This window comes from Thermobia domestica, chromosome 11 (genome assembly GCF_964235325.1).
Source record: "Thermobia domestica chromosome 11, izTheDome1.hap1.1, whole genome shotgun sequence".
Taxonomy (NCBI): domain Eukaryota; kingdom Metazoa; phylum Arthropoda; class Insecta; order Zygentoma; family Lepismatidae; genus Thermobia; species Thermobia domestica.
Genome location: NC_137464.1, coordinates 18,294,545 through 18,311,869, shown reverse-complemented (window position 1 = coordinate 18,311,869; position 17,325 = coordinate 18,294,545). Strand labels below are relative to the sequence as shown.

At 35.0% G+C, this 17,325-nt stretch overlaps 1 protein-coding gene across 5 annotated transcripts in view; it reads right to left on the bottom strand.

The window, feature by feature from the left end:
- The window catches only part of LOC145663939 (pre-mRNA-processing factor 39-like), an 87,261-nt gene extending 73,757 nt beyond the window's left edge, over nucleotides 1-13,504 (bottom strand). For 2 of the 5 annotated variants that reach the window (XM_081730155.1, XM_081730157.1), the window contains exon 1: nucleotides 13,343-13,504. Coding sequence is in view for 2 of the 5 variants with exons in the window: in XM_081730153.1 (XP_081586279.1) it covers nucleotides 13,058-13,106 (49 nt within the window). In the remaining 3 variants the exon portion in view is untranslated. Of the gene's footprint in view, nucleotides 1-13,057; nucleotides 13,212-13,342 lie in introns of those variants that run through there. The other 3 variants (XM_081730153.1, XM_081730158.1, XM_081730154.1) reach the window with 3 other exon arrangements.
- Nucleotides 13,505-17,325: the final 3,821 nt, after the last annotated feature.

Sequence of the window (17,325 nt, the reverse complement as noted above, 5' to 3'; positions counted from 1 at the left end):
TATGATTTCTAAAGCAATGTTTCCTTCGCATGCGGAGAAATTTTACCGACCCTATCTGCTGAGTGGCGTTTTGTGGAAGGCTCGTACGCGTGAAACAGTGACTTGTCACTGGTTATGATCCTTTTGCACTAATCTGACTCAGTGTCTGCGATTTCTACCAGCTCATGATTCGCAGAAACTTCACTGCTTTTGCTGATCAATCAGTCAGTGTGTGGGGCACAAACGGGCAACTTTTTTTTTTTTTTTTTTTTTTTTTTTCAGAAGATCCTGTTCCACAATTTTTTGTTTCAATAATTCGATTTGTTCCACAGTTCGACCAGCTGTTGGCCTCCCGCTCCTAGGGTCGTCCGTGACATCACTGCAACCGTCACGGAACAAAGAAGCGACCTGAAGACATTGACTGAGAAAGAGCTTCATCCCCCTATGCACTATTAATCATTTCCACTATTTCTACTCTACAGCAAAATTTGACTGCTACCCTCTTCCGTTTACGTATTCATGACAATACACCGCTCAACGTCTCACTTGAAGCACAATAACTCTCACATTTGCTGGCGAAACATCCAACTCTTCAGAGCACGAACATTAGATGTTACACTAATTCACACTTACTCGCCAGATTCTGCCATCGGTTACGTAGCACTGTTACGTAACAGCAGGACATTTCAATGTAACAGAAACTGCTTCCTTCAGTTATAATCACTGATAGATGTTATGGGCTACATCCTTTAATATATATATATAACTGCTGTTACCTTTCCACCTGCTGTCCTCTTCGTTTTAGTTTATGTTAATATTTTGACTCCCACGAGTCATGCTCATAACTGTTTATTACTTCCTGTAGATTGAAACTCCTATATTTTCATTGATTTCGTTCGGCTCATTTTCTTTATAAGTCAGTACAAAAGCAGTTAATAATGAGAATATAGGAGTTTCAGCCCGCGGGAAGTAAATAATTGCGAGGATGATTCCCGCGCGAGTTGAAATTACTAACATAAACTAAAACGAAGACATGGGTGCAAAGGCAAGCACAATGTTATATAGGTATTCAGATATTTTTAATAGAAAGTTCATATGCTAGATTTAATCTTCTTAATTTCTGGTATTCGTATGATACTTTTTCTTGAAAAAGAGCCCCTCTCTTCCATACGATATGTGGATATATATTTCCAAATATCCTTTCTTATCCGTTGTTTTGGTGACAAAATAATTTTTTGTTCAAATTTCATGTCTCTAACTATAGTATGTGACTGACCAGATAGATAAGTTCCAGTCAAGTTAAATAGATTTCTTTCACCTCGTCGGTATTTTTGATGTCGACTGAACGTTGGCACAACAAGCCACAAACTTAATGCAATTTCTGCTCTTCTTTTTCGTATGGCAATTGTTTTGTAAACAGTTACACAGAATTGTAGTAGTTAGAACATTACAGAAATTTAGTTAATGTTGTAAATAAGGCGAAAACCATACTTGGTGTTATTGTGCGAAAGTGGAAAAGAATTGAAAACGTGGTACTAGACCCTACACCCAGTATCCAGGATGATTCCGTCACGATTCCTCAGTCCAAACACTTCATATAACAAATTAGAAAGCTAGAAATGTTAATCAAAATACTACTATCTCTTAAAATTCTGTTAACTTGTAGATGAATGTGCATCAGGCTCGGACTGGCTAGGGCAGAGATCCCCCTTGCCTCCCTCTCTCTCTCTCTCTCTCTCTCTCTCTCTCTCTCTCTCTCTCTCTCTATATATATATATATATATATATATATATATATATATATATATATATATAATGAATATTGAATAACTTGGAAAGTAAAATAAAACTTATCTACTGTGTTGGAGCATAATTAGTTTGTTCCGTATTTACTTTTGGTTTCCTAAAAAAATATAGCTTATACATAAAATTTGGTACGCATATACATTGGGAAACATAAGATAAAATCTTAAAATGTTTCAATATATAATTGAAGGTTTTCGTGCGTCCACTGAAACAACATTCGTGAAGCAACCACTTCATCTTTGCGTTATAACTATTCATAATAATCCATCTATGAGTATTAACTCTAATTTCAGATTATACTGACAATGTTTCAGTTAGCATTTTATCCAACCTCATTGGAAATCGAGTGTCATTCCAATAGGTAGAATAAAAAAATAATAAAGAAAAAAAAATAAGATCACGAAACTTAGTATACTTTGTGAGCCTTCTACATGCTATATGGGAAGGGAAGATGGGGCTCTCCAAGTGAGACTTCTGGCGGGGCCCTATACCCCCGAGTCTGAAACTGATGTCCATATGTAGCCATTGTATATACTAAACTCTGAAGAAAGCACTTGTAAATTATGGGTCAATGCTGCTGATGATGATTATGATAAATACATAAGTCTTGCATTAATGAGATAGAGAAAAATATATAAGTAATTCGACGTGTATAGTGCATTAAATGAACATAGATAATTGCGTGAAGATTATGGTAATATCTGCTCGGATAAATAAAACTGTTTTATGTTTAGTGCTGGCGCTAATGATGGTCGAATGAATTGTAAGATAGTAATATAGAAATGAACAACACAATAAAGATGGTAGCAGAGAATTCGGCCGTGTTATTGCATAGTAAATCTTCTTATTTATCTATTGGGAGAAACGCCATTCCTTCTTCTTCTTCTTCTTCTTCGAGGTTTACTCTCGCTGATCCAGTTTCTGCATATTTGTCGTCACCATCCATGCCTAGTGTGCACTTGCCAATCGTCTCTGCACCGAGGCATTAATGTTATAACGCCCTACATCATATGCAACTGTAGCAGAGGCCAGCTCGAGACAACAGAAGGCATATGGTACGTGAGAAAGCAAGAATATTACAAGTAGTATTGCTGGGTGATAACTGAGTTACTTCTACACTTTTTGTGCAATAATATAGATATGTAAAATAGGAAAAATTAAAAACGATACTGAAAAATTTAATAATAACAAAAACAGTAATAATACAATAAGAAAAAAGATGGCACAGATAAAAGCAGTGTATGGGCAACTGAATGTAGTAAAGTAAAGGGAAAACTAGGATGGAAAAAACACGGAAGAGTCTTGAAAATAATGATGAGAATACTTACGCAGAACATGTGGTCGAATGAGTTGTTTGTTTAGAAATAGGCAGGTAGGTTCAGAAACATTTAATAGCTCTACGACTAGAGGAAGGACCAATACAAAAGGCTGTACAGTGGATGGATCGAAGGATGGAAGCTTGGCAAAATCGCAATTACCGGAATAGAGGAAAGCATGTGTTACTTTAGTGATGGGATATTGGAAGGTTAAACTGGAATACAGAACATGCTTTGATCTGAGGTTCTGACATTCCTTCTGTGTAGATGTCAGGTGTTCTAATTGACCAACCAGGTCCAGTACAGAAGTGCAAATGTTGGGAACCTTCTATAAGAAATTTTGGGGCAAAGTGAGAAAGCTCTTTTCGTTTCAAGTAGAGTGGCAAGCAGAGATAGCAAGTTCAATATTTCTAGTAGTGAATGATACTGAGTAGGAAAGTTCGGAATAGAGGATTGTTGTGGACAGTGTTGGAGGAAGGGGATTATCTCTATTTGCAAAGTGTTGACGGAAAAATCTTGAAGTAATTGTTGTCGAAAGATGATGTAGTAGAACCGTCTTGTTCCCAATGGCCAAGGCATATAGTAGATACTATTTAACGTATAGAGTACATTATAAATTTAACACAATACTAACTTTGTGTGTTCCAGCAGTTTGAGCTTCTCATCATATTTCAGGCGTAAATCTTCAGTGCTCTTCTTCGGGATGTTTTAAACTGAATTCTAGCAATGTTGGTTATTCACATTTTATATATAACATTTTAGTCATTCATTACAATGAAAATAAATTTAAGTTATCAAAGTTCTTCAAACGGTAATAATACAATCTATAATAATGTAATGTCAAAGTGCTAGCATAGATACCAATTTTATCGAAGTTTTTATAATGAATTTATACAGAAGGAACTTTATTATAATTATGACAAGATAAATTTTACATAATGTTTCTACATATAAGACAATTTTAAAAAATCATCAAACTGATAAGAGAATTTTTATGGCAACATTGGCCTCTAAGAATAACAAAAGTGTAGAAGCTTTTGGGGTTAAAAACTGATAAATAGATCCGTGTTTTAACGAATTTCTTTACGGATTCTTGAAGTGGAGTGTCATTAGTCTGAAATATCAAGTTTTAATTTTATATTGACTAAGTAAATTGCAGTCACATATCACATATAGGAAAAGATATATTACACTGCTGTCGATTACATTGTTAGCGTTTGCAGAACCGTGATAAATTAAGTTTATTTTTAATGGATGTCACTGAAATGCTATATTTAAAATGTGAATAGCCAACATCATTAGAATTTAGTTTAAAACATTTCCAAGAAGGGCATTGGAGATTTACGCCGGAAATATTCATGAGAATTGAAGAGTACATACAAGTATTACTCATCATTGCTCGAATGCGCATGGTTAGTATTGTATTCAACACTTAATGTATTGAAAACCGCTGAAGTCATTCCCTTCCCAACAGGAGAACGTTAGCGAGTACTGATTTAAAAGCATCTAAAGAAGCTTAAAAATAATACCTGACTTCTAAAAAAATTACGTCAGATTAAAATATATAAGAATTGCGCCAAGTCCAGACTAAAGACTGAAAAATTTACTTGTATATCTTACTACCTACGTACCAGATCTCCTTTTATGAATACTAACAAAAATAACTTAACAGCACTTGGGAATATATTCTGGAAAATTACTGCAAAAATCTCACTTAAAAAAATCTCACAATTTGTCAGTAAATTTATTACTACAACTGAGGAGTTTCATGCAATAAGGGCGTGAGTCTGATACATGCAGTTGGAGAAAAACGATGTTCAAAATTCAAGTAGTGTTTATTTTTTTCAACGTAAGACAATGTAATATGCAGCATTTTATTCCGATATTGAATTGAAATGTTACCAGGAAGCTAAACAAGCATGGCAAAAAACCATAAATGCGTTTGATGCAAAAAGGACGTAAACTCGCTTACGCTCTTATTACATCAAAGTCCTCAATTATAAGTTTTCATAAACAAACTTTACAACAACTATATTTTGATGTCACGGAAGAAAAGAAGGAACAAATGATTTATATATATATATATATATATATATATATATATATATATATATAATTAGAATTGTTGTGTTTTCATTTACGCACAAACATTGCAAAAAAGAGAAAATTTTAATTTTCGTTTAAATTCCTGAAAGAAAGGATTCTACAGAGCAAATCATTCAAACGTAAGGAAACGTACTTACATGAAACACACGCCAGCTACTTTATATATATAGCAGACATAATGTATGGTAACGGGACACTGCACTTAGGTTGAGAATGAAGAGACTTGACTCATTCATTATACACCTTAGCGGTACCGGCAATATGTCGGAATTCGGTCTAATGTTACGAACTATCAATAATTTTGAATTTACTTAGATATCTTTCGCATTATTTCAGTGCTGATCTGTTTACGCGATTCTGTTTCAACTTGCTTTTCAGATTATTAAAAAAATTTGAAACAAACATGTAAGAAAATTTAGATGCATAGCCCCCTCGCTAGTCTAGGAGCGAGTGTGTGAGCCTTTGGTGCACTTGGTCTCGGATTCGATTCCCGGTGGAACAAAAAATTATTTCGCAGTTATTTACTTTCAGGGACATAATCGTAGGACGTTAAACTAAAATTTCATTTTTTCAGCTACATGCTTTTAAACATACAGCAAAAAAAAAAATAACAGTGGGAGTTTTTTTTCCTTTCTTTTGTAGGGATAAGGATTTACAATAAACATACACAAATTTGTAAAACTTACAGAATAAATCATAATCATTGTCAATCCACAGCTAGATGAAGGTCTCTCCAACTCTTCTTCACAACCATATATCTTGTCAATTCTTCTCCACGTTACTCCGCAATTCTTCTTGATTTCGTTACACCACCTTGTGTGAGGACGTTTCCGGAGTCGATTTTTCTCTCTTGGTATCCAGTCAAGAATTGCCTTTATCCATATATCATCATTTCTTCTTGCAATATGTCCAGCCCACTGCCACTTCCGTTATTTTATTCGCAAGATAATATCCGTCACTCTTGTTACCCTTCTGATCCTATTTTTGAGCGAGATCCTAAAATACTTCTCACCAGGTTTCGTCGTGTAGTCTACAGACTGTGAATGTTTGATTTTGGGAGTGATCACGTCTCCGATCCATATATAAAAAACAGGAACAATCATTAACAATTGTACGCTTTAAACATATTGGCCTTTCAATATGAAGCTAGTCCGGTCAAATGTACTCCAGCCTAAATTAATACGGCGGTTAATTTTACCTTTAACGTTGACATCCACCGATTTCTTTTGTCCTTGATAGATTCACTTCTTATTTCGTATTTTCAACTTTAATCCTTGATTTCCTTGCAAGGTTGGCTGGTTTAAACCAAGGTCGTTTAAACCAGCTGGTTTTTCTACAAAAAACGAAAAAATGCTTTAAATTGTATGAACTTCACGGTGACGTTTCCACATATCAAATCATCTGCATTAGTTTTATCTCCTTTTCACCTTTAATCAAGGTGTCCCATGTTCTATTCTCGGTCGCACCACAACCCTTCTTTCAAGCGTAAACCAAGTAGCGGTTAGGATGTCACTTTAAGTGAGTCTTCTTGATAACCTTCGTATTACGTAAGGACTAAATATACGAAACGAAACCAAATTGTTATTTCTACTTGCCTGAATGTCTGTTGTTTTATAAAGAAGCCAAGGTTGCTTAAATATATCCATAGAAACTGGCAAAATTTATCAACTGCCTACATAGCTTCCAACATTAGCTTGGATTGGATTTTCAGCTTCAATTTTATTGAATGATATCTACATACTAAATTTGTAATTTAATACCTGAGTTTTAGCGTACTGATTATGATACATTGACCTTAAAATTTTACATGCAAAGCAATAACGGGATTTTCCTGTTATTGCTTTGTGTTTAAAGTGATAACAGGATTTTCTCGATGGCTAAAGTGGGAGTTTCCCGATTTGTATGTAATTCTGTACAATGGTTTCACTTGTGTAACTGTTTATCTTTTTGTTCTTCAGAATTGACTCTTGACAATTATATTAACAAGTATGTAAAAATCAGTACAACGTATTTTTATCAGGAGTCATTCGTGAGTGAGACGACACACTCATAACATTTGTGAACAATAAATCACGGTTTCGAGTCCAAATAGAGGACAATTTCTTTCGGATGTAAGCCGAGAAGCAGTTTGAATTCCGCTTTAAGCTTACGTGACCCCTTCCAGCATAACCCCGTTGTTGCATGATAACACCAAGGCCAAACAAACTTATTTCTGTCCATATGTAATATAAATACAGTGAGCAAATTATTTAAACCAAAAAAACCTGGTATGTTTTTTGCCAACCCTGCTGACCGGGCCACCCAACTTTATAATGAAACTGTCCCAATTTACGAATAAGCAAATATACTATTGATGTTGGAGTGAAGTGGGTGGAACTTCCATTTTGCTGTTCCGTAGTAGGTAATCAGTGATTACTGTAGTGAGTCGACCTAAGAACTTTTTCCATAAAACTTGCTTTACTTATCGTATTACATCAGGAAGTTAAACATTTTAATTTCTTTCGATGGCTACTTTCGGAACAGGGCGAAACATTTTTTTTTCGACGTAATAAAAAGAGAGAGCAGAAAAGGAAGATAAGCAAGGTGCAAAGAATGTGGACTTAAAGAGCAAGTTGCAAGGATGAAGAAGCATTTGCAGAAATGCTCCAGTGACAACCATGAAAGGGAATCTGAGGAGGAATCAGGTACGATAATTCTATTTATTTAGAGTTTAATTAATTTATCTATTTAGTAAAATATATCTAAATAATAGGCTGCAAGGCTAACCAATCTACATTGGGATCATTCACAATGACCAAGGATGACAATGTGAAAGAAATACAAGTGTAAGGAACCAACACGATATTCGCCTGGTAGAACTCAGGGGAAACCTTAGAAATCTGTCAGAATGAGTGAGGTTGGTCAGAGGATGTGTGGAATGTGAGCTCCGTGTTATTTTGTGTTTCAGTGAATTATCCTGTTCTTTTTTTTATTATTGAAGACAATGAGGTTAACATGAAGTGTTACTGATTATAACAATAGTATGTGATTATAATATAGAGGTAAGATAAATCCCAAGAACTGAAAATTTCGTGACTACTAATTGTAAACAAACATCCCATTGAGGCTGGTTGCTTGGCGCTGGAAGGCTGGTAAAGTAAGTGGAGTATACACGTAAGTGAAGAATAAGATTCGTGTGAATAAACTAATATTATTGTACTAAATAATCAACAATTTAGAAACAATACCACGTTACATTAAAAGGAATATCGATAATATCGTGATTATTAAGAAGACTTATTTGAATCAGTGCTTTTTTTTTTTTTTTTTAATATTGCACCGTGTTTTGTTCCGGTGAGCAGGTTGCCAGTTCCTGGAGATCTAGTTTGATAGTACTGTTATTAACCGCCATTTTGAATCCTGAGACTTACTTTGTATATAATTACAATGTCATCCTGTTCGAGATGCAACTTGAAAATAAATCGTTATGATGATGCACTACAGTGCTCAAAAAAGAAGTATAATAAACTGTTTCATATATCGTGTTATATATATGTCTTATCTTATATCTTAGCTGTTGTATGTATATACGATTGTACAGTTATCCTGTATCACGTAGTGTCTGATGAAGCCAAAGAGTTGGCGAAACTGTAACACGTGTTGAATTTTAATGAAAAGATATATAGTTTTGCTCAGCAAATAATTAGTTTATATTTAAATATATGTCGGTGGAAATGTATACTGATCTGAAACAATCAGGTATCATTAGAGAGTGGCTTTGTAATGAGTGTAAAAATTATGTTATAACCGAAAATACTAAGGCTGCATCTGTCAATAACGCAGCCTTAATTGGAGTTAAAGTTTATTCTATTTCAAAATCAACTAGTAATCCTACTAAAATTACAGACATAGCAATAAAACTTGATGGATTTTGTGATCAGATTGCACAACTCACAACTAGTGTTCAGTTCATGTCTAATAAATATGATGAATTACTTTACTTTAAATATGAAAGTTGCTTTTGTACAAATAGTATAATCTTTTTGAGTAATGAACGGGGAATTTAGGTCTGAATATAATACGAATAATATACGGGAGTGAAACGTGATAAACCACAACCTCTGTGTTCATCAAGACTTTAAGAACATTTTTCGTTCCTTGGTTTAAACCAGTTGTTTTATTATTATTATTATATTATTTTTAATCATACACAGAGCAAACTAGTGAATCCAAAAAACCGGGTATAAACTAAAGAAAAAATTTGTTTTTTTTTAACTTGGTTTTTGCCAACCCTGTTTTCTTTATTACAACCCAATGGACATGGACTAGTGTCCTAGAACCCTGCGATATGGATTTAACCTAAAGCCACCATCTGTGGAAGATTATCCAATCACCCTTCACTGATGACCTTTACTGCCATCTTTATTACTCTCATGCTAACATTTCTTCTGATTCTGTTCATTTTCCCGTAAATGTTGTATTCGGGCCCGCAATCTGTGGTAGTTAACCCTAAATGCTTAAACTTGAACGGAATTTGTGTATAGCATTTCATAAATTTATTTTTAGTTTGCGTCAACTTTCACTGGGAAAAAAATGTATTTACATCCAAAGAGTTCTTAAAGGTATTAAGAAGTGACTTAGCGAAAGTAGTAATATTTTTGAAGTGATTGATTCGTTTATAAAGGATCCTATTGTAAATTGCACTTTACTTACGCACTGGTTTACTTTTGGCACACCACTACAAAAAAATATTGAAAAATTATAATTCTTTCAGTAATTTTCTTATAATTGTCCTCTAAGAAGTTATCGCCAGACAACACGAAAATCTCACTCGGCATAGATAAAATTCAAGGGGGTCACCAGAAGTAATTATTGAAAATTTATAATTCTTTGAAGATTTGCGTATAAATAAGAATTCCAGACGTGTGGCATAAAAACTGGAGGGCATGTCCACGGAAACAGGGACAAAAATTCATGAAAGAAATATAGTTACAATTTTTAGTCAAGTTGTCCTTTTTTTGATAAAAATATAGTTGTATGTAGCTGGCATCATTAATTTTTTTTTCAGGGAATTACTATTTTCTTATTTTTTTCCGTAGGTTACCTTTAATCTACTAAGTTTTAATGTTGATTATGCTATACAAGCTTTATTTATTATTACATAGGTCTTATTTTTTTCTGTCGGTGTTCCAAGTAAAATTTAATATAACTGATGAAACTTTTCTTAAAGTAAATTTCAATGTTCAACTTAATTAAACTATGCTTATTTCAAGTTATTATAAATGTATATTCCTTATACTTAATAATAAAAGATCGTTGACAAATGTAATGTGAGTTACCCGACTCTGTGCATATTTCACTAAAATAAATAGTCATAAAATGTAAATAAAAATTTAATATTTTTGCCATAATTAAATTGTGTGTGTTCCTATCTTACATAGTAATTTCATGCACATAGCTATGCCAGTACAAAAGAAAATGTACTGAAAAATCACAGGATCTGAATGTAGGGAAAAAATTTGTAACGTGAATTACTATAGTATTTTCTTTTCTCCTAGGTTTCCTGCATCATATAAAATGACGATATTTAATAATTATCTGTACAAATATGACAGCGTTCCTTATTTTTTTTAAAAAAGCGGAGCTTTTAAGTTTATTTGTGGTTAGTATTCAAAATATACGTCATTACGTAACGTGAGTTACCATGGACATACCCTGCAGTGCAAAAGCACAAAACCAACCCGTGCTAGGTGGCTACTAAAAAGCACAAATTGTACCATAACGAGTCAAAGCGGGGCGAAACTGGTGAGCTAGTACGGGGACGTCCGATGGAAGCAGGCGCGTCAGCGAGGATTGTGAAAACAAGTGTGCTTTTGCAAAGATACGGGTTTCAATAGCATTTGTCACGGTTTTATACGTACTAGCACCGCTCCACTTGTAATCACAAATTACAGCTTCTGTGCATTGTGCAGAAATATACCGTCGGTGAAAAATAGCATTAATGAACTCAGCTTTCATATACACTTATTTATTTAACCATCGTAAAACGGTCTCACTCGAGCAGACGGTTCTACCAAATAAAAAAATTATAGGTAAAATGCGATGTGAAACATATATCGCGAAAAAAATGAGTATTTGAACATAAGTAATCACTGTCAGCGGAAAGCATACAGAAATGAATTTTGAGTGCTAATGGAAGTATTGTGTAAGTGTGCTCGTTCACTATCCGCGTTTATGTGTATAACCGCCGTCGCTGACGCGCCTGCACCTCCTGTTGCGCTCTTTTTTGACTCGCTTGGATAGAATTTTTTTTTATCACTGGCGACATAGCACAAGTTTGTTCGCGTTTTACGCATTGTAATTTTTACGGGGATGGTTCTAGAACACAGGTGCCTCTATATAGATTAGTAGCTAGGTTGGTTCCTGTCTGTACCAAACTTCAATATTTAATTCACACAGTATTGCCGAGCGAGCGGCAGCGAGTGAAGGCGGGTTAGAGCCCCGCAAGGCACCTTATTTTCTGTCTTTCTTACAGTTAAATAGGAAGGGTGGGACTTGTGTTCTAGAACCTTGCCAGTTTTACGCCGCACTTCTACACTGTATTTATACTGGTTCTCTTGAAATGAATCTGCAAGTATTAGTAGAGTTTTTCATTTAGTGCTTGTTCTGCTAAAAGAAATATAAAGGGGTTCGCTCGAGCAGACGGCTCTACCAAAAACAAAATGTATAAGTAAACTACGATGTCAATCACTTTTCGTAAAAGAAGAGGATTGCGAATATAAGTAATTTCAGGCAGTGGATATCATATTGAAATATATTTTGAATAGTAATGAACGCATTCTATGTGTAACTATTTAGTGAAGCAGAAGAGTACAAGGGAGCGAAAAAGGTGAAAATAAACGGCGGGAATATACTGTTCGTGTTAGCAATGGACGTTTGCGATGCATATAATGCAATATACGATTCCATTACAAAGAATTGTCCGATAAAGAGCGTAATATTATCGTGGTTTATGCATTAGCTCCTCATTAAGTGCATGCTGTGCAAGAAAAATGAAATGAAATTTTTGAGTTTTACGTCCCACCGTTATGCCGGTTAGGCTAAAGGAGACGGTGATGATGAGTAATGAGTAAAATGGTGGAATGAAGAAAGACGAAAAGGGAGACCCGAGAAAACCCACGCATACGGTGTTTGTCCACCACAAAGTTCACTTGGCGGGAGCAGGGTTTGAACCCGAGACCCCTAGTACGAGGTGAACGCTCTACCACTGAGACACTGGGGCCCCTTGCTGTGCAAGAAGAAACAGGAAAATGCAAAAGATGTGTGATAATTTCGTAGAGCCGTCTGCTCGAGTAATGCCGAAATTTGTCCCTGTAAACATGTCTTTAAGTATTGAATTTTACCTGTAAATCTTCCAAAGTGTGCAAAACTATGCCAACCACCTTTATTTATTTATATTTTATAAGACCTCACGTTGGCAGTGTGTTGTAAAATGCAAGAATATTTTAAACAGAATTATGAAAGTATATCATGTATCAGTCGGCAAATCGTTGCCGCTGAAGTGAAGAACTATGCCAATTTTATCTTCTATAGTTTTCTGTAAAGCAAAAATATGACTATACAAAAATGACACTACAGTTTTTGTTTTGTGTTATATAGTAACTTTTCGTACGAGTTGAGAACATAAAAAAGGTCGGAAGACATTTAATCGCAACAATTGCTCTACATTGCAACGCGAAGCATAGCAACAAATTTCAAATTAATCTCCTGCAAATAAATACTACGAGCTTGTTAAAAGTAGTTAACAAATACATGAGCAATAGAAAATATCCTTTAATCATATTCTTTAAACAAAAATATAAATCAATTACCTGAATTACCATCTTCCATTATAGCACACTTCGAATCTTTGGCAGCCATTTAATAACACAAATGGATGCTTCGTGCTTCGTCTACAAGTATCAGTATAATACCTCTAGTCCACAAAATTCACCGAATTAGAAAATAGGATAATCTGGTTGATAATAATAGAATTTAAAATAATATGAAATTTAATGAATATTTAAAAGTTCTTTAGTATAAAAAATCTAGTGGGTAAAATAAGTTTCAGTGTTACTATAAACTATGACTAAAATTAATTTCAGATAAATAATCACCTAAATTAAGGGCCTCATTCTGTAAAGCCTGTCTCAGACAGGACTGAAGTAAGACCGCGTTTCGCGATCTAAAATTCACGATCTTGCTTAACGATCGTGTGAGAAGTAACTTGCCCCTATTTCAGGTTGAAATTTTGTGCTGTCCTTATTTGGATAATGACTTGGAAGATATAGAAGCATATTCTATTTTCTGCTAGACATGCCTACAACTACCAATCACAAAAGAGTAGCACCTGACGACATTCAACGTTGTTTCTCGCTGTAATTTCAAAACAATGCTGCCTGGACAAGAGAAGCCAGTGTTGCCACACTTGGTACAATTGTACCAAATTCAGCCCTTTTTGTCATTGATCGGCCCATTGGTACCACGCTGGTATTTTCAGCCCCTTTTGTGAAAAAGTTGGTACAATTCTACCCAATTCAGCCCCATTTAATAAATACTTTTAAAAGTGTCAGAAAGACTTTTCTTACATCTCACGTTACTCATACTATGCGTTGGACTCTTAAGAAACCCTGTTAAACATTCACTCTGTGGCATTACACTGCATAACGCTACGAACTTTGTGTGGATAACTCGTAATTCGAACTATGTCAAGAAACAAATTACGCTAGATGGGCGTATCCGCGCCGTACATGAAAGAGGCGACGAAGAAACAGTGTGGTGGGAATTTTAACTTGAAATCTTGAAAACAAAAAGTAGCACAATATTCTTCTTACAGTTATTATCCTCCTTCGGTTGTGAAATAAGCGAGAATAAAATGCAATAATTTAAATTTTAATATTTTATTGTAACGGTTTGTTTACACACGAACTCAGATTGCTCCTCGTTTTATATTTTGTCATATATGGCCATAACACTGTTTTGGTTTATTGGCCAGTTTGAAATAGAGGGGCGTTTGGTTTCCTTACAATACATACCGATGATAATAACCGATTTCTCTTTTAATTTGCGGCCTCTGTTATATTCCCTTCGTGCGAGAAAAGTTTTATTCACTTCCACGGTTGTTCGGGGTCCTCCTATTTGGATGTTTTTAAAAAGTAATTTTAAAAAAAAAGCACTTTCTTGATTTGGACTCAGAAGACGGGAGGAGGGAGGGGAGAAGGGCGATGTTTTAGAACTTACCCTCTTTTAGTTTCATGTTATAGATCCATGTATTACACTGGTATAAAATAATGAATTCAGCCCTTTTTGTTTCAATTTGGTACTATTTTTCAGCCCACTCCAGAGCCAGGACTGTGGCAACACTGAGAGAAGCATTAATAGTATTAATAGAGTTATACGAAAAATATGATCTTTTGTATAACATGAAGCACGATTTATATTATTTAAAAAAAAATGCAACAATAAAGACCTTAGAGAAGGCATGCAGTGAAGGTATCCGCCCGAACTCTACAGATGTTAACAAATGTAATTATTACATCTTTTAAAAGAATAAAAATAGACGATTTAAGTATATTGTGCAATTTGTATACCAAAAAATGTAACATGTCAAAATTAGTGTAAAGGGACAAGTTTTGCCGATAGATGTCACTACAGTCTTCGTATCTCTCCCATGTACTTTTTCCCTTCAACGAAAATTTACAATTTCTTTAACAAATTTCAACCTAGAGCCTTCAAATTTTTAGAAAAGGAACTTCGTAACCTATTAAAGGGAACAATCCGTGCCGAATTTTTTTTATTTAGGATTTTCTTCATTGTTGAAACAATTCCTCTGTTAAGGTTTGGATATTTATTTCAACAATCAAGCCATTTCAACAATGAAGATAATTCTAAATAATAAAAAAATCGGCACTGATTATTGCCTTTGATAGATTATAAAGGTCATTTTCTAAAAACTTGAAGTCTGTAGGTTGAAGTTTGTAAGCGAAATCGTAAATTTTCGTGAAAGATAAAAAATACATGGGAGAGATTCGAAAACAGTAGTGCCATCTATCGGCAAAACTTGTCCCTTTAAACCAACCTTAAAGAAAGCGTGAATGTTAACTTTTGGCGCACCACTCGAAATAATTGTTCAAAAATTAGAATTATTTTACTAATTACTTTCTTATTGTTTTCTAAATGATTCATGCTGGGCGACATGAAAATATCCACATGGCATAGTAACATTCAAGGGGGTATAATAAGCAATTGTTGAAAAATTATAATTCTTTTACGATTTGCGTATAAATACAGCGTCCGGATGCATGCATAAAAACTAAAGCCAGAAAAACACAAAACAACATGAGCTAGGTAGCTACTAAAAAAGCACGAGTGCTATCTTACCGAGTCATAGCAGAGCGAAGCTGCAGGGCCCGAGACTTAGCGAGAGTCTGAATGTAACAGGTGCGTCAGCGAATGCGGCATCCGCATAAGCGAGGGTAGTGAAAACGAGTGGGTTTTCACAGTGATACGAGTTTCAATAGCATTTGTCATGGTTTCATACTAGTAGCGTTCCATTTGTAAACAAAATACATATTCTGTAAACTGTGCAGAAATTCACCGCCGGTGGAAAATAGTTTCTATACAGGCATCTTTCTTATCAACTCATTTATTTTATCCGTCGTAAAGCACTTGAAATAATTTTCGACTAGTAATTCTACACTTATAAACAAAATTCAGATGTGATGCGCCAAAAACAGAAACAATGAGAGTTAATTGTCATCAGTGCTATGTGGCTTTCGTTAAATTTTAGGGAACAGTTCTGCAATGCTGACACAATAGAAAAATTCCCGGTGTAACGCATGAGATGGGTTCCCGGCGGGTATAATTGTACTTTATGGGCTTTGCGGGCATTTTTTGTGGGTACTGAACTGAGCGGATGTACTCAGTACCTGGACTGGAAAATTGCTCTTTCTTCCTTATTTTAGCTTTTCGCTCCTGATAACTGCCCTCATTTACATATTTCTACAAGTCATTTGATTTTCAATTGTACAATCTAGTCGATCCAAGGATCTACAGACTATTTTTCAGCTGATACAGACTCCCCCATCGTATCTCGTTGCTGAATTTTTCGGAGTTACTAATTTCAATAGCTAATGGAATTCTGAATAATTCGTTCTGTAGATTCTTTTTGTAGGAACGAGGATCTTCTGTATGTAGTTCATTATTCACCATTGAAAATATATGGTGCTTTCCTGTGCATCATTGCGGCAAAGAATTCACTCCCTGGTCCACTAGTTACTCTTTAACTCTTTCTCTCTCGTTTTTTTTTTTTTTTTTTTTTTTGGGGGGGGGGCAGATTTTGTGTCAGCAACAGAACACATATCGCTGCTTTAGCGTGAATACATCCTCTTCGGAATAATTCATATTGTGAAATAGAAGAAATAATATTTACAATTACGACAGTTGATTGCCCTGTGCGTAAAACATTCTTCAAGTGTTTTTGTCTGTTTAATACACCGACCACGAGAGGCTCTGCTGGTAAAACCTACCTAGTTTTAAGTATCGTCTGAGACCCCTACAACACCTCAGGATAAAAGAAATTGTATGGAAGTTTGAGTTAAGCAACACTGCTAAGTTGTAGCCTGGATTGAGGCCTTAGTTCAGATCCGTGTGAGACAGGCTTAAGCAACACTGTTAAGTTGTAGCCTGGGTTGAGGCCTTAGTTCAGATCCGTGTGAGACAGGCTTAATGCTTTTCTTAATACTTGCGGGGTGCTATCAGTTTACGACACACTTCTCTAAAATTTACAGAAGAAATAACTGAATGTTATTTCAAAGAGGAGTGTATAAATAATCAAAATATACATTGATCTTACCTTTGATATCACTAATAATATTAACAAAATATAATCCAATCTCTAATTACAGTCCATAAGGAAGCCATCATTAACACAGCTGCTTTTATTTAATTATGGAGTATTAACTCTTGATCCCGTAAGGACGTACATGTTGCAGTTGTGTGACACGTAACGCATTTAGAACATAAGGAGTGCAGTGTACATCATTGCTTTAGAGGTCTGCACGGGCTCCAGCCGAGCCCGCGGGCGAGACTCGGGCCTACA